At 43.9% G+C, this 24,640-nt stretch overlaps 1 protein-coding gene across 6 annotated transcripts in view; it reads left to right on the forward strand.

Moving 5' to 3' along the window:
* EIF2B3 (eukaryotic translation initiation factor 2B subunit gamma) overlaps positions 1–24,640 on the forward strand; it is a 145,878-nt gene that overhangs the window by 80,806 nt on the left and 40,432 nt on the right. For all 6 annotated transcript variants that reach the window (XR_004001481.1, XR_004001482.1, XR_004001483.1 and 3 more), the window contains 2 exons: positions 18,900–19,027; positions 22,399–22,589. Coding sequence is in view for 1 of the 6 variants with exons in the window: in XM_030571409.1 (XP_030427269.1) it covers positions 18,900–19,027; positions 22,399–22,589 (319 nt within the window). In the remaining 5 variants the exon portion in view is untranslated. The remainder of the gene's footprint in view (positions 1–18,899; positions 19,028–22,398; positions 22,590–24,640) is intronic.

A 24,640-nucleotide genomic window follows, 5' to 3' on the forward strand; every position in this document is an offset into this window, starting at 1 on the left:
TACTGACATTTATATGATTGATTGTTTTTTAAATACTTTGTTTGTCAGTGTAGAGAAAAAACTTTCATTAATTTTACTTTTCTTCAATTCCGCGCTGGGGTTGGAGAAGCTCAAATGCCTTGTTTAAGTTTGAGTGTGGTTAAAACTAACAGCAGGGCCTGAAGTGAACAGTGAAGCTGTTGTACTGTGCCAGGAAGCACTGACACAGTGTACTTCCTTGGTATTGCAATATTTACACTGTGTTAATATTGGAACTTGGGGATGTGGTGGTAGGAATAACTTGTCTTTTTTCATTGTTGCAGCATCAGTGAGGGATCCACATTTTGTTTTCATTGTATTTTAACATACGCAAGCAGAAAACACCTTGCCTAGCAGTTAAAACTTTGGCTCCCAGGGCCAGCTATGGTGCAGTATGTTGCAGAGAAAGATTATGATTACTGGCAGGTTGTGGGATCACCTGGGGAGCACAGAGTGCCTGTCATTCCAGATAGCATAGGGGCCTGGTCTACACACAAAGTAGCGCCAGTTTAATTGAAGATGTGAGTTTTAAACTGGTTTAATTACATCAATGCGCCTTTGGATTGGGGGGGCGATTAAATCAATTTGAATTGATTGAATGTCTTAAACTGAGCATCAGCTATAAAGGGGGAGAAATGTCCTTTAACAGCAGCTTAAGCAATTCACAGTTGGTTGAAGTATGATTGTTGCTTTGGATATGAAAAGGTCAGACCCCAGAGAAGCCATCCAGTAGTGCAAGATTTCTAGAGAAGGCACTGGTCTTGTGCTTCAAGAACAGGAAGCAGTGTCCAGATTCTGGCTTTCTGTTACCAGCTCTGCCACGCCTTCATAGAATAGCAAGGTTGGAAGGGACCTCAGGAGGTCATCTAGTCCAACCCCCTGCTCAAAACGGGACCAATCCCCAGGCAGATTTTTACCCCAGATCCCTAAATGATCCCCTCAAGGACTGAGCTCACAACCCTGGGTTTAGCAGGCTGATGCTCAAACCACTGAGCTATCCCTCCCCCCTAAAAATATAATAGTAATAATTGGAGATATACCATTCTCCTAGAGCTGGAAGGGACCTTGAAAGGTCATTGAATCCAGCCCCCTACCTTCACTAGAAGGACCAAGTACTGATTTTTGCCCTGGATCCCTAAATGGCCCCCTCAAGGACTGAACTCATAACCCTGGGTTTAGCAGGCCAATGCTCAAACCACTGAGCCTCAGTGTCCTCCTCTACCCAGGACTGTTGGGAGACTAAATTAATCAATGTTTGTAAAATGCTTAGAACTCTCTGATGGACGATACTGTGAGAGCGCTGATTCTTATTGACCAGTCCATAACTCGGCTCGCAGAACTTCAGGCTTGATAATATATTAAATGTGAATGAGTAATTGATATTCCCACTAGAAATTCTGTTATGTTACAGCAAAGTCTGTTGGCAAAGAAAATAAGTTCTAGAGCTTCCGAAAAGCAGGGTTCCCTAGTGCATTTGAATGATGGTCAGTGAAAACTGCCATTATTTTTGTCTTATGTATTATGTGTACATCAAGTACTGCACTGTTTGTGTCCTTGTACAGTCAAGAGGTCATACACCCTTGCTATTGTTTGTTTAAACCTGGCAAAGGTTTTTCAGGATTTATTTCTTCACGGAAGGAAAAACACACTTTGCGTGTGAAAAAGTAGATCTTTTTGGCAGTTAAAATGGCCCCCCAAATCCCACGCAACTCTCTAACACTATCCCAATTCTGAATTCCAGCAGAACAGGCCTATAAACTTGTGACAGTCCCACCTTGCCCTGGCACAATACACACATTATACTAAGATGGTCCAAACTTGCTGTCTTCCTGGGGAGTTACCTATAATGTAAACTTCAACAACAAGAAACAGACTTGGTCTACAATTTACCCTGAGGTAGGCCGTTCCTCGGGATTTTCCCTGCAGGACCCTCTGTTCCCTCTGCCTGCGAGAGATTGGAGCTAATGGGACCACCTCGGTAGTGGTGCCATGGTGAGTCAGCAGAATACCCCTACATAACTGTCTCTCTCCTAGAACTGGAAGGGACCCTGAAGGGTCATCAAGTCTAGCCCCCTGCCTTCACTAGCAGGACCAAGTACTGATTTTGCCCTAGATCCCTAAGCGGCCCTCTCAAGGATTGAACACACAACTCTGGGTTTAGTAGGCCAATGCTCAGACCACTGAGCTAGATCCCTAGACCCTGATACCAGTGTGACTCAATAGAAGATCTTGCTTCTCTATGCAGGGTCCAAAACATGGCACCTGTGAGAAAGTTTTTCCTTTTTAAAAATAAATAAATAAATAAAATAAAGCCTCCTTTATGAGGATAAAGATAACTTGAGGACCAAATTGTTAGTGCTAGGAGTCCCTCGGAGTGGTGAGGGAGAAGTGGAACACTGCTGGCCGTGTGTTAATTACAGGAGCCATTCTGCCAGTGTGGGGCTGGATGGCTCATGGTGAACACCTGCACCTCAAAGAGAAGTGCACAGTATTGCTTCTCTTAAAAGGATCAGCATGCAGCAAAGGCCAGCATGCTGCAGACAGCTGCAGAGGCTGTAGCTGGCTTGGGGGCATGCTCACACCCCACAGCTGGCAGGCCTCACACCCCTGGGGCTCTGTGGTGCTGGCCAGCACGGTAGCCAGTCTCCTTTTCTGGCACTCTCTCTCTTGAGCACTAGGTTGGAATCCTGCCTTGCTGCTGCTTGCAGGGGAAATGGAAAAAGAGTCCTTATTCCCTTTTCCCTTATGAGCACAGTCGGTAGCAGAGGGAGGATCAGAGCCTGTGCTCTTCGAGCAGGCATGCTGTATAGGCAGGTGTTAATATCAATGCAGTACGTGCTCAAAGTTGGCTTGCTTACAATCCCCAGGAAACTTTCAGTGGAAAAATAGTGATCTACATGAAATAACATGGTCGATTTTCATTTGTTCCGTTTCCAAAATATTTCCAAATCTCTACCCTGGCAGAATTTCTGTTTAAAAAAATAATACAGCAACTTTTCTGCTTTACAGAGTTTATCATTGACACCTCAAAACTCCTTTTGTGAATTTGTGCTGGCAGAGTGGAGAATGGGGGTCTGTGCAATAGGCATGGATTTGTGCACGTGCGTGCGTGCAATGTGTGTTTATAGTACACAGGATGTATCAATAATATCGTGCCCACAATCAGTTGCAGGCACAAAGGATAGCATTTATGGTAGATGGCTAACTACTTGATTGTCCCCACAAATGAGACCTCGTCGGCTGAATGCTATCATTTTCACCCTCAATTGATGGTGAGCAGTAAATTAGAGGCCAAGTTGAGGCTTCTTTAACAAATATAGCCCTACTTATAATTTTCCCCCCAAATCATTTTTATTGTATATATAATATATGAAAAAATGTGGTTCTTGGCTAAGATCACTTTTGTCAGACTTCATCCTACTGCAGATTTTTTCTGACCCCATAAAATACATGTTCTCCTTCGAGGCCGTGTCCGTGTGGATCCCATTGGAGCTGAACATGCACCCCATGCATGCACACTTGGAATCTTTTGCCTACCAGGCTGTGTCATAAACACATAGCTAAGGGTTAATGTCTCTTTCACCTGGAAAGGGGTAACAAACAACACCTGACCAGAGGACCAATCAGGAAACAAGACTTTTTCAAATCTGGGTGGAGGGAAGTTTTGGGTGTGAGTCCTTTGTTCTTGGTCTGTTCTCTTTCTGGGCTCTGAGAGTGACCACAGGAATCTCCAGGCTTTCTAATCTTCTGTTTCCAAGTTGTAAGTACAAGGATAGTAAGACAATAGGTTTATATTGTTTTTTTGTATTTACATGTGTGTAGTTGCTGGAATGTGTTAAATTGTATTCTTTTTGGATAAGGCTGTTTATTCATTTTTTCTTTTAAGCAATTGACCCTGTATATTGTCACCTTGATACAGAGACCATTTTGTGTCTTTTTCTTTCTTTTTATATAAAGCTTTCTTTTTAAGACCTGTTGGATTTTTTTTTTTTAGTGGGGGCTCAAGGGGGTTGAGTCTGCAGCTCACCAGGGAATTGGTGGGAGGAAGAAGACGGGGGAAGAGAGAATCTCTTTGTGTTAGATTTACTAAGCCTGAATTTGCATAACCTGTGGGTGAGGGAAGAGAAATATTTGATTTCTCGGTGTGGTGTTTCAAGGACTTGAAGCAGGGGATCTCCTAGAGTACCCAGGGCGGGGAAATCTGGGAGGAGGTAAAGAGGGGGAAGGGAAGTGGGTTATTTCCCTTTGTGGTGAGACTCAGGGCATCTGAGTCTTGGGGTTCCCCAGGGAAGGTTTTGGGGAGACCAGAGTGAGCCAGACACTGGAATTCTGGCTGGTGGCAGCGATATCAGATCCAAGCTGGTAATTAAGTTTGGAGGTTTCATGCTAGCTTCTCATGTTCTGAACTCTAAGGTTCAGATCTGAGTAGGAGAGTTATGACAGGCTGTGTGTGGGCCGCGCATGTGTCCTGAGTCACCTCATGCTCCCATGAGAGGACTTAAAGAGCTAAGCGGCCCTGCGCCCTTCAATTCCCTCTTACCACTTGTGGCAATGAGATGCGAGGGGGACTGTATCTGACCTGGTTCTGACTTTCAAACCTTACTTCAGTAAAGAAGGTTCATCCCTGATTCCTTTTTATTCCTTTCTTTATTTTAATTTTCTCTAAGAACATAAGAATGGCCCTACTGGGTCAGACCAAAGGTCCATCTAGCCCAGTATGCTGTCTACCGATGCCAGGTGCCCCAGAGGGAATGAACAGAACAGGGAATCAGCAAGTGATCCATCCCCTGTTGCCCATTCCCAGCTTCTGGCAAACAGAGGCTAGGGACACCATCCTTGCCCATCCCGGCTAATAGTGATTGATGGGCCTATCCTCCATGAATATATCTAGTTCTTTTTTGAACTCTGTTATGATCTTGGCCTTCACAACATCCTCTGGCAAGGAGTTCCAAAGGTTGACTGTGTGTTGTGTAAAGAAATACTTCCTTTTGTTTTAAACCTGCTGCCTATTAATTTCATTTGGTGACCCCTAGTTCTTGAGTTATGAGAAGTAGTAAGCAACACATCCTTATCTACTTTCTCTACACCAGTCATGATTTTATAGACCTCAATCATATCTCCCCTTAGCCATCTCTGTTCCAAGCTGAAAAGTCCCAGTCTTATTAATCTCTCCTCGTATGGCAGCCGTTCCATACTCCTAATCATTTTTGTTGCCCTTTTCTGAACCTTTTCCAATTCCAACATAATTTGTGTGCCGCCTTCCGACCCCCACCCGCACCCCCCAAAAAAAGAGAGAGAGAGAGCAGTTAGAACAGACAGAGGGGAGACCTCCCTGTACAGTGCGATGAGACAACCGCTAGCTATGGCAGACTCCAAATCTTCGGGGTTTAAACCCTGAATCCACCCTAGAAGAAGACAGCAGCTGCCTGTTCTGTCTCGGGGAAGCACATGTCCCCAGCAAGTCTTATCTGCTGCTCCTTTTTGTCTTGCATGCGAAAGTCCTGAGATATGAGCCTCAAGTTACTCCTCTTGGAGCAACCCATGAGGGTAACTTCAGCTCCAGGATCTTGGCTGTCCTCCAGGATTCTTCAAGCGCTGTCCTTGTAGGGGCTCCACTTCAGGTGGTGGTGTATCCCAGCACTGTTGAACTTAGGCTTTTCCATAGCAATGCTTGTCCGGGCCATGCATGCACTCTCCAGCTGTCTCATGGCGCCTGTCTGTCCCGTTGAGCGCACATGCGCAGCCACCTCCTCCCCCTCCCCCCCAGTTCCTTCTCAACCATGCTTGGCTGAAGACGGAGCTCTCTGCAGTGTGACAGCCCTTTCTCCCTAGAGTATAAAAAAAATAGAAATTAGTAGTTAAATAAATTTTCTTTTATTGTAGATTCGTAGTTCGTTTTTAAAAAAATTTCTCCAGTACTTAAATTTGTTAGTTCTCCTTAGTTCATAGTGCCCTCTCAGGGCATGAACATTAACGTTAATGACTATGCCAGGTTCCCCAGGTTTGAAGAGATGCGACTCCTGCTGCGAGGCAATGCCTAGATCCGATGGACACACTCAGTGTGTGAGGTGCCTCGGAGAGATGCACATTCCTTCTAAGTGTGTTCATTGCAGCAACTTGAGGGCATGAGCCCACCGAGACTGGGACCTCCGCCTGAAGATGATCCTAATGGAGAAACCACTTCTCCCAGGATCAGACAAGGATCCCCTAATCACTTCCTCCCCCTAATAAGGAACAAATCCGTCTGAGTCATGACAGACAACGTAGCAGGCATGTTCTACATCAACAGACAAGGGGGGGCTTGATCCCATTCCCTGTGCACTGAAGCCATAATGCTATGGGACTGGTGCAGCCGCTACAATATAGACCTCTCAACCTCTTAGCTTCCTGGATGCCAAAACACCATCGCCGACACCCTCAGCAGACACTTCTCACGGGAACACAAATGGGAAATGACCCCCACAACCCTCCACCAACTATTCAGATGATGGGGGTTCCCTTCCATTGACTTATTTGCCATGCCCCGGAACCGCAAATGTACCCGGTTCTGTTCCAGAGTGGGACTCTGCCCCCGATCCCTAGGGGGATGCCTTTCTAATTCGATGGGACAACTCACTTATGTACGCATTCCTACCAATACCACGAATCCACAGAGTCCTATGCAAAATAAAGGAAGATAACGCCACAATCATTCTGATTGCTCCAGCATGGCCCAGACAAACATGGTACACTTACTTGTTACGTCTGTCGATCTGTCTGCCACAGACTCTCCCATTCTATTGCAGGACAACGGACAAGTCCTACGTCCACAACTAGAGAAAGTGTGGTTTCTCCGTGGTTCCTCCATGGTTCCACTGTTCAGAACAAGTGAAAAATATTTTACTAAACAGCAGATGCCAATCTAAACGCACTGCTTACCTGCAGAAATGGAAGCGTTTCTCCACGTGTTCAAACAAACAGATCACTACGTGTACCACACCATTACCACCAGTACTAGACTATTTGGTCGAATTGAAGAATTCAGGACTATCGCTAAGCTCTATCAAAGTTCATCTCACGGCGATTAATACTTTCCATGACACAATCAAGGGCTTTTCAGTTTTCACACACCCTATTACAAAGCACTTCATGCTTGGTCTACAAAACCTCTATCTGGAGATACATTCCCCCACTCCCACATGGGACCTCCATTCGAACCAGTGGCTACCTGCCCCTTATTTCACCTGTCCACGAAGGTCGTTTTCCTAGTAGCCATTACCTCCACTAGATGAGTTAGTGAGATTGGCGCACTAATGGCCAATCCACCCTACCCGATCTTTTTCAAGGACAAGGTCATATTATGACCCCATCCAAAATTTCTCCCCAAAGTGTCATCAACCTTCCATATCAACCAACCCATTCACCTTCCCACATTCTATCCCAAAGAGCGCACGTGCTCACAGGATGCAGCACTACGCAGCAGGGAAACAAAGGTGCCAGAACCTCTGACAACATCCCTGACACTGGCTGCATTAACCTCGGCCCCACTCCAGGGCAGAGAGACTCAGCTCTGTCACCTTTCAGGGGAAGGTACATCTGCACCAGGCATAAACAGCTCTAAGTGGGCAACGCATCCACCCCACAGGGAGAACTCTAGGTCGAGGAAGAAGTCCTCAGCATTACACCACAAGAGAAATTGAGGCTGAGAGAGTCTGGCCCAATTGTGCCAACTTCCATGCTGGCGCCAGAACCTGCACCGAGATACGCTTTTAAGCCTCCTTCACTGCTCCTCTCAGTACTGGACTAGGCAATGGCCCTTGCACAGGCCATTCATCGTATAGGCATTGTGAGCGGGTAGCGCATGCCCAGTGCAGATTGACTTTTAGAAGAATTTAGCTGAAAAACAAAGTCTCTTCTGAGCATGTGTGAACTGTGATTTTTTTTGCATCCTTATAACTTGGCCAGATTTGGACATTTTTTCATGGGGACAGCAAACGACACGTCCCTGACACAAAGGTGAACTTGTGCCAAATGTCAAGTCTCTGCACCAAAGCATGGAGGTGTGCTGAAGCTTCTCAACTACATGTTTTTGGTTTTTTAAGGGACGGCTGGGGGCGGGGATTTGTTTTGTTTTGTTTTTTAACATGGACAAAACAACACATTTGTCCCTACTCTCATTCTTGGAAACAATTGAACTATTTTTGCTGAAACTTTCCAAAAAAAATATCAGCCTGAGGCAAACACTTGTTATGGGTAATTTCAGCTGAAATGGTTAATGTTTGACAAAGTTTATAAGCAAGTAAAAACAAGGCCTTCTACTGGAAAGTGTTGGTCAACCTTAACTTTGGGTGGCACCACTTGCCTATAATAAACATACATGGCAACTTAGGGCCTGAGTTTTCAGAAAGTAGATACCATATTGCATTTTCCGTTGTGTAGTTACTTTCCTTTGCAACAAACTGTGTAGTGAAAGTCCAGCTCGATCCGCTAGCTCACTTTTAATGAAGCTAACAGTTGCCTTTTGCACTGCTGAAATAAATAGGAATAAACCAGGCTTTTTCTCCTCCCCTGTGGAAAAAAGCAGGGCAGCAGAGAGACGACCTGGGTCTTTTAAAACTGGGGGTGAGGGTGGATTTGTATGAACGCTCCTGCTTGGATGGCTGTGTGGTAGGTTGTACACAGAGGCCTCTTGCAAGTTTATGTTGAGATGCTGACTAACCCAGTGCGTTTTTTCCTTTTTCCCCTGTAAATGCCTTTTTATCATTCAGACTGTCACCTGTGTTTTCTGGCAAGAGCTGCTGGCTGGGGGAGGTCTGGCAGAGCTAAACTCCCGGCTTGGTGGTCTTTGTACGGCCTTAAAAACAGAACCTGCTCTGTGCATACCTGCAAGTTAACATGTGTCAACCGTATGGTTGGAATGTTTTCTTCTTCGCTTTAAAGAGGGGTTTATAATGAATACTTTCCTTGTGATCCAAATGGGTAAATAAACAAACAGGTCCTGCAGGAAGTGTACTGTATGTAGACAGAGAAAATAGATTGTAGCTCTCCAAACAAGCAAAAAAAATCCCAACCTCACCCAGCCATGTGCATTTAAGCAATTAGAACATGAAATGTGTGTTTATCTTCTCCATTTTCCTTTCACATCAGATGTTGCCCCGTACCAGGCGTGACAAGACTCAGAACTTGCCAGATCATCGTCTTTTTCTGGTATTGATTCAGCTTGTTCATGCAAAATTCCTTTATTGAAACTTAAATGGAAAAAACCTTAACTGTTTAAACTTGACCTGAGCAAATAATTCTCAACAAATCGTTTCTCTGATGAATGCAACTTCTCTTTGTGTGTGGAGTATCCACAAGCAGAGCTCAGCTTCTGTGAGTTTGCTTATTTCATTGGGTCAGTTTAATTTTGTGGTTTGATCATACATAGATCCTTTGGTGTGAGAACTCAATATGCCATATTTGAAATTTGAAGCATGCTGGTTGGGTACGACTGGTCCAAAGTCACATAGTATTGTTTCTGATCCCTAACTGGGTGAGCATGCAGGCATCTCTGTGACAAATACTTGGAAGTGAAAATGTTCCTATTTGGTTTCTGTAAATACGTGTGTGTATGGTGTTGAAATTTGCCGGGCATGAGCATTTGTGCTAGTACGATTCAGTAGGCCTGATCCTTAGCCATTAACTCCAGTGGAGGCACTCTGGCTGAGGATCGGGCCTATTGACTCTAACTGCGGAAAGTGAATTCCAAAAGGACATGAAAATGGCCAGTGCTGATTCACTTAACAATTAAAGCAGTTTTGATGGGATTCTTTTTGCATTATTCAGCTACCGGTAGCCTCAGTGATTAGCCCCTGGTCCAACTGAACTTTGTCTCCCTGTAAACCTTAGTATGTTTTTTGAGCCAGTTGTGTGACTCTATTGGGTCTGTCTCCTCTAGACTTTTTAATCTTGTCTCCTGGACAATATTATACAAACTGCCTCATATCATTGTGTAATACCTTGTTCTTTGCCACACAAAAATCGTGCCTTATACACAAGTGGTACTGTGTGGAAAAGGTCCATTTACTCCTGCCATGCATTCCTCACTTGATGACACAATCCCCTGTGTATGACATGACAGCATACGATACCCATTTACAGCTGTGAATTGAATAGCCGAATACTTTCCTCTCCCAGGTTTTTTTCTCCCGTTAGAATTAAAAACTGACATAATTTCTCCCTGTTTATACTATGAAAATAATTATGGGGAGCACTAGTCTCTCCCTCCAGGGTTAACTTGAAGGCTGGCTTCCAGTTCTTTTCTCTCCACCCCAGATCCATCACAAACAGTCTGATCCACCACTCGATTTCCTCTCAGCCAAAGCTTGATTTTTTTCTGGAAAATTAAGGAAAACTGTAACAATTCCCCAGTTTCTCTCTGAAGATTTTTCTAAAAGTGTTTGGTTTCCTCATAACTCTAAACCCGTTTCTGTAGTGCTCTGTGGCAGGGTTAGCTGAAACAATGGGGAAATGCACTACAGCTGACAGGTGCAGTGGGAAATGACCTACTGCCGGCGAAGCCCACAGCTCCTTCACAAGCAGTAGGTACTTTCTTAGCTTGTGGAGATTATGGAGATATTTTTGGTGCTCTTGCAAAAATACGAAACACAGACATGTAATGAGAGAATATAAAATGAAAAATAAATGTATATACAGCGGTCCACTTACTATAGATATGTCTATATTTTGAAGTGTATACGTTCTATAGATACATCTTTCAAGGTGTATTTTATATACATTTATCTAAATGGATACATATGTATCTTAAGTTTACATAACACACCATTTTTTGATGTACAGACACCAGTTTGTCTGCTGCGTTATATACACACATGTTGTCTAGGTGTGATATCAGAAAGCCTCTGTTTGATGTACACTTTGCAAATTGAGCCTGGCCCCTCAGGCAGTTTGCAGTGTGTGGCTCAGATACACATGATGCGGGGGAGGTGCTGGCAGGGAACCGCAGGTGAGGCTGATCTGGCAGAAGAAGAGGATGCTGTCTGGGAAAGACTGTGATCCATTACTGAGCAGTTGGTGAGGACTGCCAAACTCCCTGGGTGGCCTTCAAGGGCACCAGAGACTTCCGTTAAAGAGCAATTCTGAAAAGCTGTTGGCATTCCCAGGAAAAGTATTTGGTTAACCTGGAGCTGTCTGGTGTTCTTGTTGTTTTCTGGGTGGCTCTAGGTGGGCAGAGTTAAGGGTGTTTGGGTGATCCAGTGTGTGTGTGTGCGCGCACATGCGTGCATACTTTCAAACGGTTTGGGCTTTTAGTTAAGAGGAACCTTCATTTCCATGGTTTGTTTTTTAGAAAGCTACCTAGTTCTCTTAATGTTATTTGGCTGAAGTAGGTCCCTCGGAATGTGACTACTGGCCTAAGTGAACCCAAACATTGAGGAACTCAAGAACAGTTTTGCTGTGTCCTGCCTTGGCGCTGTCTCTTCCATAATTTAGTCTACCCTACTTTCAGGTTGTGCTGTCTGTGATCATAGCATGTGTGCTCCCTCTGGCCAGTCATCACCACCAAGAGTCCTGAGATTTTTAGAGGCAATCCTGGGGGTTTGAGAAATTCACTCAGAAACTTCGGTCTAAGGTCAAAAGCCCGAGGCTAGGCAGGAATGCTGAATGATGGCTGTAGAAAGAGTCACATGCGGGTGGTCAACTTGTCAGAACTGGAAGTCCTAGTTATTGAAAATCTGGGACAACAAGGATGACAGCAGGCAGGAGACATTGTCTTTCAACAGAATGTTTCTCAAAGTTTCCATGACTTGTTTGTGGATTTTTAGTTCCAATAATACAAAAGACACTGACAAATTTCCTAATTAATGTGAGATTTGAAAAATATAGATTTACTCTCTTCGCATCAAACATTTTTGTAGCAAAACAGGGACAAAAATGAAAGAAGCACTAATGTTTGTTCAGTGCCCTGGTTAATGCTGTTGGTTATTAGGTTAGGTACAAGGAACTGCCTAACAGTTTAATGACCCACCTGGTTTCTTTGGAGTTGTTCTTTTATTGGTTAAAATTAGTCTTGGTTTAGAACAGTGGTTCCCAAACTAGGGTTTGCGAAATGTTACAGGGGTTTCCTGGGAAGAAATTCCCTAATGGCGGACAGAGCTGTCTCTAGGAACCCCGGGCAGCCTGGGGCCAGCAGCCCAGAGCCTCTGGACTTCCAAGAGCTAAGCAGATCAAAGCAAGCACGTCTATCACGCTGAGGAGATTGAAACTTCAAGATTCCTTATAAGAAATGGAAAGGGAGGTGAATATTTTTAGATGTTTTTAAAATGAAATAGGCAGCTAGTCTTGTTTTTTAAATTATGATGAAGGACAAGTTTAGGCTTTGTTGTAACATGCGTTGTTTGCCTGGACTGCTCAAGACCTGAATGCTTGTGCAGGAGGAACTCTTTGAGTTGGCTTCTTAAATACCTTCATGCTGTTTCCCATCTGATACTCCTTGATGAAACATAGGTTAGCTTATAACAGGCTTATTCAAAGTGATACAAGCTACGAAAGTGAGATCTTGGAAGAGTGTTGCCATTTTCATAATGTAATAAAAATACTGTAATGATAGATAATAATTAATAATAAATAGTGTGTAATAAGCATGCCACAAAAACAAATTTTATATTTCACTGCTTTTATCATTTATACTCAAGTAAAGGAGAAAATCCCTGGAAATATTCATTTTTAGGAGGGGGTTTGCGAGACTCGACATTTTAGTGAAAGGGGATCACAGGTTTTTAAAGTTTGGGAACCACTGGGTTAGAGGAAAATGAATAGGGAGAGAGGTTGTTGAGAGATGTGGGGCAAAATGTCGTAAAGCAGAATGCAGCAGAACCCCCCCCCCGATCATGCTGTTTAATTTTTGCTCCTTTTTTTCCCCTTCTGCATATAACCCACATCTGCTAGCTCCAAATTCTTAGCATGTCTCAGAAATTCCAGCGTTTTTTGCCCTGAATCAATAAGGAGATGGGAAAAAGACTTGTAATTGCTTCTTCCATTGTGCTCGTTAAAACCACATTGTGGGAAATGGACCCAAACACTGTCTTTTAAGTGGTGTTGAGTCTGCGGCAGGTGGTATTAACTCAGGACTGCATTAACTCTTTTCAAATCTCTTTCCTATTTCCTTGAGGAAACATGCCTGGCGTGTCTATACGGCAAGGGCTGTTTGCCTGCCTCTTGCATTGACATTTTAATTTGGTCCATGATATAAATATCATTTCCCTAATCCTCCTTGCCCTGGCTTTGTTTTGTCTTTTTCTTCAAAGTGAGTTGACTTTTTTCTTTAAGGGAGAGTGGTGGGGGGAGGAGGGGATGGGAATGATGGCTGCTCTCTAGTTCAGAGAATTCAAAGCTTGGGGGGAAATCTCAGGGTAACTGTTGTTTCTTTCTTTGTATTCACATGGAAATTTTTAATCTCCATCAAAGGATCAGGAGAAAATAACATAGAGATTCAACAAGAGAGCTCCCGGCTTACATGGCATTTTTAAATGTTATTTGGCTTTATCCCTTAAACAGTGAGAACCGTGAACTATGTTACCTACAAGCTTCATCATTAAGTTTCCTCTTTCTTCATCCCCCCCTCTATTTTCTTCCTCTTTCCCTTTTTCTTAGACCTTTATTATCCTATATGAACATGCAAAGCTCATTTTGGCCGATGCTGTAGTATTCCATAGGATTTGTTTAGTTGTGTATGTGTAGGCACTTTGAACTGTAACCAGAAGTTCTGATTTGAAATATTGCACCACATTGTACTTTTGATGTGACTCTGGACTATCTTCAGCGAAGTCAATGGAATCGTTCTCGTAACAGAGATCAGAATCTGATCCACTGTGTTACATAGCAGTACAAGAGCTAACATTTATACTGCTCACAAAGAAAGGTACAATGCTAGATAAGGAAAACATAAACAAGTTCTGCTTTGTGGTTGTGAATCAAACACTGTCTGCACATATGGAAATAGCTGATTCTAAGTGAGACAACCCCTCTGCCCCCCAGGAACTAACCGTGGAGAAGGGTGACAGATATTACAGGTGGGTCCTGGCAATAACAGTAGATTTCACGCTTCCTCACAGATAAATTAAAAAAGGCGGGGGGAGGGGTGGTGTATTAACATGAACATTCTCATTAGTACTGTTTTATGGTGTTCAATGTTAACATGGAAAATAAAAATGAATGACAGCCAGTAAACGGGACTGACACTTCTGTTACAAACATCCAGCAAGTGAAAACTAGCACAGGGAAATAAAGGCTGTGGGTGCTTCCGTTCCTGCTGTGGGTCAAACCAGTGGCACCATCCTAGCACCTAGACTTCATGCATTTTCAGGCGGGGGATACATCAAATGATGTGTTTAAATAGGCAATGTGGTTTGCGATTTTTGTTTGTTTGTTTGTTAACAATGTTAAGGAGTATTGTGACACAGGAAATCAAGGTTCTAATCAGTTTTGATTAATAAAAATCACATCATACATTTTATAGCAAACACAGACTAAATTCCAGGTTAGCTGATCATATTCTGCCTCAACTCCACCTTCTGCTTCAGCTGGATCCATTGTTCTTCACTTCCTTTTATGTAATGTTTTCACAAGCTCCAGTGCTGCCATGTTCCATTCAAGAGGTGGCTGCATTTGGTGGCTTGAAGTGATTCTTCTGTTTGTGTGTCTGTGTGTATTCTGTGTGTCTGTAAATATACGTGTGTGTGTGAGAGAGAGAGAGAATGTCTAGAAATGCACAGCAAAATCAGGGCACTCAAACAACCTTAACTCTGCTCTGTCACAGACACCTCTAACTTTCTGTACAGTTAAAACTCATGGCGATCTTGTGCAAAGGCTACATTTGAGTACTGTTTGGGGAATTAATGGTAATTTTTCTCCTTATTCTTCTTCATAACTGAAAGTTTCTCTTCTAGCAAAAACCTAAACTCTGCCCTATAGTGACACCATGCAAAAATCAAACAATTGTGATTAAGGCATTCTAGTGTGTGGGACCCTGATTAAATTAAAGCGATTCTTAAAGACACATTGGATTCTCTCCCCCCGCACCATGGTGTCATCAGAGGGCAGAGTTATGGTTGTTTGGATGCTCTAACTATTCTGTTCCATACCTGAATGTGTTTGGATTTTTTAAAATGTCACTTTTAATTGTGCATTTCTTAGGTTTAGAATGCCTTAGTTTTGGGATGATTGCAACATGCTGGTATGTAGTTTAACCCAAGTTACTGATATTACTCAACTTTAACTCCATTTTAACGTAGTTTTTGTTTGGACATTTTTTTTAAAGATTTCGTACACAGACCACTCAAAATTCCACTTGCCTCTTGCACCTCCTTATGTTCCCCTGTCCACACACCATCAAATTCCCCCTACCCATGCATCCCAGCTTCCCCCCTCCTCTCTACATCACCTTCAAACACACATCAATACACCCTTGTTTCCCTCTTCCTCCTAGCCTGCCTGTTGAGTAACTTTTGAAGGTATTTGGGTTTAATAGTCATTTTTGGCGTTATTTTTCATAACTGAAAGTTTGAGTCATTACGAATTCACCCCTTTCAAAAGAGCCACCATCTCCCATTGTTCTCAGTGGGACTGGAGCGCCACTATTTTGTTCACTCTCTTCACACTTGGTAGAGGAGTAGCATTTCTAACACTTAGGCAGCTATATTGAAATCCTGTTTCTGCCGAGGTGAAAACAGACAGATACGCACATTTAAAAATAAAATCGTGGGAATGGAAGATGAAAATGGCCTGTTACTTTAGTTACAATTTATGAAAGTCCATTTGTTTTAGCAATTGTTTCTTAAAAGCAGGTACATCTGCTTCTTCGCCCCCATATTTTTCTGTTGAGTGTCAGAACACAGTCATACCGCCATGGCTCTTGACAGGCTTTTCCCCTTAACTTTGCATTACCCCTCACTTCTTCACTCTGGAAACAGTAGAGGTTTCCTTATGTCATTTTCATTGTCTGTTTCGGCCTTCCTTGGTGCTTGAGTCAGGGCGGTACTAATACAGACGCCATGGTGATCAAAGAGGTGAGACTCCTTTTCCCAGATCTAACAAGCATGTCCTTTCTTCTCTGACTCTTTCCATAGGCTCTTGTAACTGCTCTTTAGGATTTTATTATTATAAGAATATTTTTTATAGCTCTGGGCCAGAAACCCTTTCTTCTTTAATTTTCCTGACTCTACGTGCAGGCCAGGTGGCCTCCGCCCAAATTCTTGTTAATTTTTTGTTTTTCCTGATTAAGGTTTTTCAGACCTAATCCTTGTCTTTCTCATTCCTCACCTTCATTCTCGCCCCGGCCAGATGTTTACCACTTTTCAGACTCTCTGCTAATATTTTAAGACCATCCAAAAGCAAATGCACTTTAACAGTTCCATGAAATTCTGTTTAAACAGTGTGAGAGTGAGATATTCAATAGGTGACTGGCATTCGGCCCACCTTGTAAGTGAGGAACATGGATAGCACTTCAGAGACTGCTGGAAAGACTGTAGAAGTATGGCCAGGAAAGAATAAAACATCCAAAGTAGGGCAAAACTTTGTCTTTCCCCATTTCCACCTCTTTCATGTCCTACTCTGTTGTGTCGTTCTCTGCTTCAGACTGCTTAAGACTGTGTGCCAAATACTCAGATATTTTATAGGTAATGGATCACATAAATGCTCTGGCCAGCCTCTGAGGGAAAAACATGATTGTCGGTTTTGGACAGAGCAGAAAACCCAAGCAGGAAATCGTTGCCGAATGGCACAGCTGCAGGCAAACATTTTAAGCTAGTAAACTGCCCATCTGCATACCCACACGTACGTTAGAATGCAGGGCTTGGAGACCATGGCACAGAGAGTCTGTAAATGGTTAGCGGTGAGAGACTTTGTGATTAAAGAACGAAGAGTTTTGCTTCATTAGTTCCTGAAATATGGCTACCTCAAGATGATATATAATTATGTTGTTTTGGAGATTAAGGACAGATTGCCGGATAGAGCACATGGGCTCTCGCTCACGACAAAAGTGAGACGATCAAAGGGTTAGATTTGGGATGGTTCAGATGGTTCCATATGCAAAACCTAAAAAAATTACAGGGCACGATATTTAACACAAACGTTGCCTTCCAACCTCTGTTGTCTGTATGCCAGGATAGTGCTTCGTTCTGGCCTTGGTGGTAGGTCTGATGAGCTAATCTGAATTTGCCTAGGGAAGCTACAGTTGGAGAAGTCCTTTTTGGCTCCCAAACCCATTCCAGTGTCACACGTCGCAGAGTGTACTCGTGCAGGATTGTTCTGTACTGCATATTTTTCAGGACTTCCAACACTTGAGTCTGCTCTGACGTCTAATAGATCTCACTGTCCAGAAAGCATTTTCCTAATATTCAACCTAAATAATTCCTCCTTTAATTGAATCCATAGTTAACTCCTAGTTCTGCCCTGGGTACCCCCTTTCTTCCTCTGCTGGCTGCACCCTTCTGCTGATTATGGATATCTCTTGCTATCATCATTTAACCAAGCTATACATATTTGTTTCTTTTAACCTTTCCTCGTACATTACAGAAGTCATACAATCCCCTTTGTATAGGTCAAGTTGGTTTAGTTTGCTGAATGGTTTTCCTAGTTTTTAAATAATTAACAGGCCAGCAACAAAATGCATATTGTTAAAGTAATGAAGCAATAACAATAAAACTGGTTTCAGACCTAATGTAAGGAAGTTATAGGCCACGGGCTACTTCTCCTCACGTAGTACATCAATGATTACATGTGTGTTATTTTCAAACACTTTTTATTGCAACTTCAAATGATCTTCCAGAGTTAACTCTCCAGTAAAGTAGTAGCCTCCCAAGCTCATGTGCAATAGACACAACATTGGTCTTTCTGGGAGTGGGGGGAGAAGCAGGCTTTATTTGTCGTTGTATAAAAGCGAAGGAGTAGCCCAATGGAGGGCACTAGCCTAGGACTTTGGAGACCTGGCTGTAATCCTGCTCTGCCACTTACTGCCTGTATCCCTTTGGGCAAGTCACTTCATCTCTCTCTGCCTCAGTCTCCATCTGTACAATGGGGATAACAGCCCTGGCTGGCCTCCGACGGGATGAGGTTTTGAGGGTAAATACAACAAAAGATTGTGAGGTGCTGCGTTTCTTCGATACTGGGGCCAGATACGTACATAAGACAGAGAGAACCAATGCCCAGTAAAGTCAGTCGGGCCCCTTCCATTGACTTGTATGGCTGTTGGATTGAGGCCCTTAAAGAATATGACACCTCATTCCTGAACTTGTTAAGATATGTGTTGAACTTTCTTTGGTTGAGGAAATAAGGCTGAAAATGTTCTTTGGGTTTTCAGATGTGCAGTGGAACAGGACACCGTTATGGCTTGTGATCATTGTTTTCATTTAAGGATTGAGTATTTCAAATATTCTTGAATGTTTCATTGTTAAACAAGTAGTTTCTTTATTGTTTTTCCCTGAGAAGGGCGTTGCAGCAGGCGTTGTATTCTCTTATTTTCCTGGCCCCACTTTATGTCGTCTTTGCAGCCACGCAGAAGTGGGTTCCAAGCATCACCATTGTGATCCAGTGGTGTTTTACACTCCTTTTGCAGACCTGAGGGATTTAAGTTAGAGAAATGGGGAATTTGCTGGGAAGGTCAGAAGGTTGTTTTGATTCCCTGTCTCACAAAGAAGGTTGAGTGAAGTCCCTCCTAGATTCATATATAGTTAAAAAGCACACATTTAATGGAAGCTGTCTGGGTACCAGATGCTCTTGAGCATCTGGCATTTTTATTTCTGCTAAATAAGCAACTTGCAAAATGTCTGGTAGATCTGTGAAGAAATCAAATGGATGTCAGCACTTAATGTTCATTGATTTCATTTGTGGACATTGTTTTTTCCTAGGTCATTAACATCTATCCGAAGTGAACTGATTCCATATCTAGTTAGGAAACAGTTTTCCTCTCCTGCATCATTACGACAAAGACAGGACAACAAAGAGCAGGATCAAAAGAAGGATCAAAAGTCATTAGGTGAGTGCAAGAATTGACTGGTTTAATGAAGATCTTGAAGCATTCATGCTGCAGTTGAGCTACTGGATAGACTCCAGAGTTTGTCTAAATCAGTGGGTCCTTTTCTTTTTTGTGTATTCAACATACTTATTATGGTAATGCTTAAGGATCAGGCAAGAGTGGAACACCACTGTGCAAACCACTGCACTAACACACAGTGGTAGACGGTCCCTGCCCTGTAGAGCTTACAGTCTAAACAGCCAAGACAGGTGCAGGGTTAGGGAAGAGGTGGAACACACAAGCAGGAAGAATAGTGTCATGGTGGTAAATGTCATGTTAGTTCCATTCTTCTGGGGAGAGGGATTGGGGGGTTACTTAAGAGGGGATAAGCTAAATGGAAGGGCATAATTAGTTAGGAAAAAGTCAAAATGGTTTTTGTAAAGGGAAATCATGCCTCACCAATCTACTAGAATTCTTTGAGGGGGTCAACAAGCATGTGGACAGAGGTGATATAGTGTACTTAGATTTTCAGAAAACCTTTGACAAAGTCCCTCACAAAAGGCTTTTAAGCAAAGTAAACTGTCATGGGATACGAGAGAAGGACCTCTCATGGATCGGTAACTGGTTTAAAGATAGGAAACAAAGGGTAGGAATAAATGGTCAGTTTTCAGAATGGAGAGAGGTAAATAGTGGTGTCTCCCAGGGATCGGTATTGGGACCAGTGCTGTGCAACATATTCATAAATGACCTGGAAAAAGGGGTAAGCAGTGAGATGGCAAAATTTGCAGATGATACAAAACTACTCAAGACAGTTAAGTCCAAAGCAGACTGCGAAGTGTATAAAAGGATCTCACAAAACTATGTCGCTGCGCAACAAAATGGCAGATGAAATTCAGTATTGATAAATGCAAAGTAATGCACATCGGAAAACACAATCCCAACTATCCCTGTAAAATGATGGGGTCTAAATTAGCTGTTGCCATTCAAGAAAGAGATCTTGGGAGTCGTCATGGATAGTTCTCTGAAAACATCCACTCATTGTGCTGAGGCAGTCAAAAAGGCAAACAGAGTGTTGGGAATCATTGAGAAAGGGATAGGTGATAAGACAGAAAATATCATGTTACCTCTATACAAATCCATGGTACGCCCACATGTTGAATCCTGTGGTGATGTGGTCACCCCATCTCCAAAAAGATATACTGGAATTGGAAAAGGTTCAGAAAAGGGCAACAAAAATTATTAGGGCTATGGAACAGCTGCCATATGAGGAGAGATTAATAAGACTGGGACTTTTTAGCTTGGAAAATAGCCAACTAAAGGGGGATATGATAGAAGTCTATAAAATCATGCTGGGTGTGAAGAAAGTAACTAAGGAAGTGTTATTTACGCCTTCCCATAACACAAGAACTAGGGGTCACCAAATGAAATTAATAGGCAGCAGGTTTAAAACAACAAAAGGAAGTATTTTTTTCACACAACGCACAGTCAGCCTGTGGAACTCTTTACAGAGGATGTTGTGAAGGACAAGACAGGGTTCAAACAAGAGCTAGATAAGTTCATGGAGGATAGGTCCATCAGTGGCTATTAGCTAGAATGGGCAGAGATGGTTTCTCTGTTTGCCAGAAACTGGGAGGGGGTGACAGGGAATCAACCCTTATGTTTCCCTGTTCTGTTCATTCCTTCTGGGGCACCTGGCATTTGCGACTGTCGGAAGACAGGATACTGGGCTAGATGGACCTTTGGTCTGACCCAGTATGACCGTTCTTAAGGTCTTTGGCAGGGGGGAAGGGGAGAAGAGGATAAGAGGGGTCAGTGTGTAGTGAAGCAGAGGTCGAGAGTGGGAGAGTTGACAAAAACAGCCGTTTAGCCCAGGGCAAAGTCCAGTCAAAACTATAGAAAGTTCTCTGAATGGCCAAAGGTCTCTGGTTTGGGTGCTTCCACCCCTTTCGGCTGGGGGTCTCTGTCTGGCTCATCTCCACAGTTTTCTCCCAAGCCCATGTGACAGTAAAGATTTGTAGTAGGCCATTTTAATTGGTACATTTCCGGATAGTGCTGGGGTAAAATACTGCACCCTGTTCTGTCAGTCACCTCAGTCCCCAACCCAAAAAGCCATACTCAGTGTGGGGTGAGAGGCAGCGCTGCCTCTGTTCTCATGAGCAGGTTTTCTTACGCTCCCTCCCCAGCCCTAGAGCTAAGCTGCTATCCAGCCAACATTTAGCTGCACCCAGCTGGCTTATCCCAGGTGAACAGCGTGGAGCTTGTCGTGGTGGGGCCTGTGGAACTGACACAGGCAGTGGGCTGGGAAATCTGACCTCTGTGATTTCGAATTTAGAGGCAGGGGTAGAGCTGATTCCCAGAGTTGAAAAGCCAGTTCTCTGATCACTGACCCACCAGGCAGACTTTAAATCCCATAGGATTGTATTAGGGTATGCCAAGTAATGTGGAATTAAGGGCCTAATTCGGAGTTCCCATTGATGTCAATAGGCAGTCATGCACAGAGTTTGTAGGATCAGGCCCTAAAACCTGCACCACTTAGCTGTCCGTTTGTGTACCAAAAATGTTTGATGATTTTACAGCTAAGGTGATTATTTTCTTGCTTTGTTTTGTTGGCAAGAGGCAATGTAGGCAAATGCTTGTGGTCATAGGTGGGACTAGCATATAGCAGGGTGGCCTGCGGAGCTCTGTCTCTGAGAGCCTCCTCTAACCCATCATTGCAAGTCAAACATATTATGATTGGCTAATGTCATTTCAAGCGACATAAAAACCAGAACTATTCCCTGTTTTGTTTGCCTGCTCTTTTGACAGACTTAGAACCCCAAGATTTCTTGGTGTGCTTTCTGGATTTCCCCTTGTTCAGGGGTTGGAAAGTCAAACTTCCTTGGCATCGCAGGGGAGTTTCTGAGATACAAGCTTCTTCCTCGCTTGGTCAGGAGGATGCATTATGGGGTTTATCCTGATCTCCCTTATGTTGTTGTAAATCAGGAGTAACTCCATTGTAGTCAATGAGTCAACCAGATTCTGGCTCTGTGTTTTTCTTCCTGTGCCACAGTGCAAATCAATATATTTGTGAAAATATGGGTAGTGGGTAGGGCACTAGCCTGGGATTTGAGCCTTGGCTTCTGCTCTGGGTCAGCCACAGACTTCCTCTGTGACCATAGGCAAGTCACTTAACCTACCCGCGGCCCCCGTTCCTCAGCTGTAACATGAGGATGGTCGCACTTCCCTACCGTATGGGAGAAAATCCTTGGTAACTGTCAAAGACTCAGGTGAGGGGCCTGGACGGGTTTCCCCTCCCCAAGGATATTTTAAAACCGGTGTGTCTAGAACCCTTCTGTGGTGAGTGTTGCTGTCTCTGTGAAGCCCGTCTCACATTGCATGTGTATGTTCTGCAGACATCTTCAGTTATGTGAAGGGTGATAGCTTGCTGGAATTTGCTCCTGATAAATCATGTTGGAATAGTCACAGCGCAGATCTGAATGAAGCCTTCCACGGAGGAAAAGTGCGTTGCTACGTCCATATCATGAAAGAGGGGCTCTGCTACCGAGTGAACACTCTTGGGTTATACATTGAAGCAAACAGACAGGTAAGGAAAATATAAAAATTGTATATGGGACTAGAGCGTGTGTGTGTGTGTGTGTGTGTGTGTGTAATGTTATCTGTAGGGATCGCTTCATCAGCGACACCCCTCCTTCTGGTGAGGATTGCATGGGGACTGCCTCAAGTATCCAGCTGCTGACCGAGCACATCACCCCTTTTAGCAGCATAGGGCAATGCAGCATGGTCAGTTGCAGAGGGTCTGCGACTTGGGACTTGCTGGGCAACCTCGGGCAAGTCATGTAAACCTGCCCCTCGCTTCCCCCGTTGTAAGCTGGGGATGAGGATACCCACCCCGAGAGCTATGGATGAAAACAATTGTGATTGTTATTGGGGGGCGCTGATAACAACCCACATATTTAGGCTGCATAATAGCTTCCATTCTAAATGCACCATTGCTTGAGCAGATTTCTGTCCGGTGTAAACAATGTAACACAGGGCGCTCCAGCTGACAGAGAAGATAATGTCGATCAGGCACAATTCCAGTGCACATTTACCCTGGTAGAGAACTTCATTACATATGGGATCAAAGGGAAGGCTAGAGAGAGAGTGCGGTGTCAGTAGTAGGCATTAGTGACCTGAGGAACAAAAGCTTTAACCCCCTTAAAACCCTATTTTCTGCCAAACTGGCACCTGCCCTGTACACATCCTCACTTCACCTATCAAGTGATGGGGTGTACGCAGGCAGGACTGACTGACTTTCTTTGGAGTTTGAGGAGGCTGGCTAGGACTGGAGGGATGCCACGGGGGAGGAATCGGGGACTGTGGCTGGGAGATGAAGGGGCTGGATTGGTATTCCTAGGGGTGGCTAGTCCTGTCTCTGCCTACTGGTTCCGTTTGTGGTATCTCATTGGAATGGATGGGTGAATGAATGCAAACCGTAACTGGGGGCAGGGCAGAACTGGTGTGAACCCAGGAGTTGGGGGCTTAAAGGCTCTGCATGCGCTGGGTGGGGAGGAGCTGTAGTCGAGCACAGAGAAGGTAGAAAGGGCACAGTGCTGCTGACAGAGGGCAGCCAGCGAGTTCTCTTCTAAACCCAAGGACAAGTGGGTCGGAAGGGTTAAGGGAGAGCACCACTTGCTAGCGGAAGTGAGCATGTGCATTTGGCAGCAGCTGCTTGAGTTAAAAGTTATTGAGTTGAGCCAGTCAGGCTCCATGTGGTTTGGGGTTTTTTTAAGCTAAATATTCTACATTTGGTCAGTGCTGGAAATGCATTTGCTCTTGGGTGGTACGTAAAGTTAGTGCTTTGAATTCACTCCGGGACCTGCAATGCTGCGGAAGATTTTCCTTGAATTTTTAACTTTCCAGAATGGTAAGGTTCCTAAGGAAACTCTGCGAAGGTGAATCATGTAACAGAACTGAACCAGGAGCCCTGGAAAAGGAGCTCTTGTCCTCAGTCCTGCTGCATTTTGTTTCTCTTACCACTGCTGGTAAAAGATGCATCCTTCATTTTATCTGTGGTTTTCACCTCTATTTTGTTCTGCTCTGAGACCCTTTGAGTCTCAATTGCTCCCCTCTTGGGCTTTGTGGACAGTTCTGATGCCTTCTTTCTAAGGCTGCTGCTGGCAGCTCAAAGCGAGCGGCGCTGCTACGGCCAGAAGAGGAGCAGTGTTCTAAGCCATTGCCCTCGTGGGGAGGAGATGCTGGACCTGAATTGTTTCACTTCCAGCTGAAGCCAATGCGTGGGCAGTGGGTTCAGAGGGGAGTTAGCTTCAATAGCAGGAAATAGTTTCCTTCTAAGATGAATTAAAAGCAAAATATTAAACTTTCCCTTGACCCAGACACTCCCTCTAACTCCCGCCTCATCGCTAGCCTTCTCTTTCAGAGCAGAAATGCTTGCGCTAGTAGCCTTCTCTAATCATTCTGGTCCCCTCCCATGCTGTGCTAGACTGATTTCAATCTGGGTTTTGCCCTGGCCACAGATGAGAAATCATTCTTCATGTATGTAACCACCTCCTCCTTTCCGCTGATCCAGGCTGCTTCTCCCTCCTCATCTCTCAGAACAGCCTTGGACACAATGGATCATTCCGGGCTACTTCA

Source organism: Gopherus evgoodei, chromosome 8, assembly GCF_007399415.2.
Source record: "Gopherus evgoodei ecotype Sinaloan lineage chromosome 8, rGopEvg1_v1.p, whole genome shotgun sequence".
In the NCBI taxonomy this organism is placed as follows: domain Eukaryota; kingdom Metazoa; phylum Chordata; order Testudines; family Testudinidae; genus Gopherus; species Gopherus evgoodei.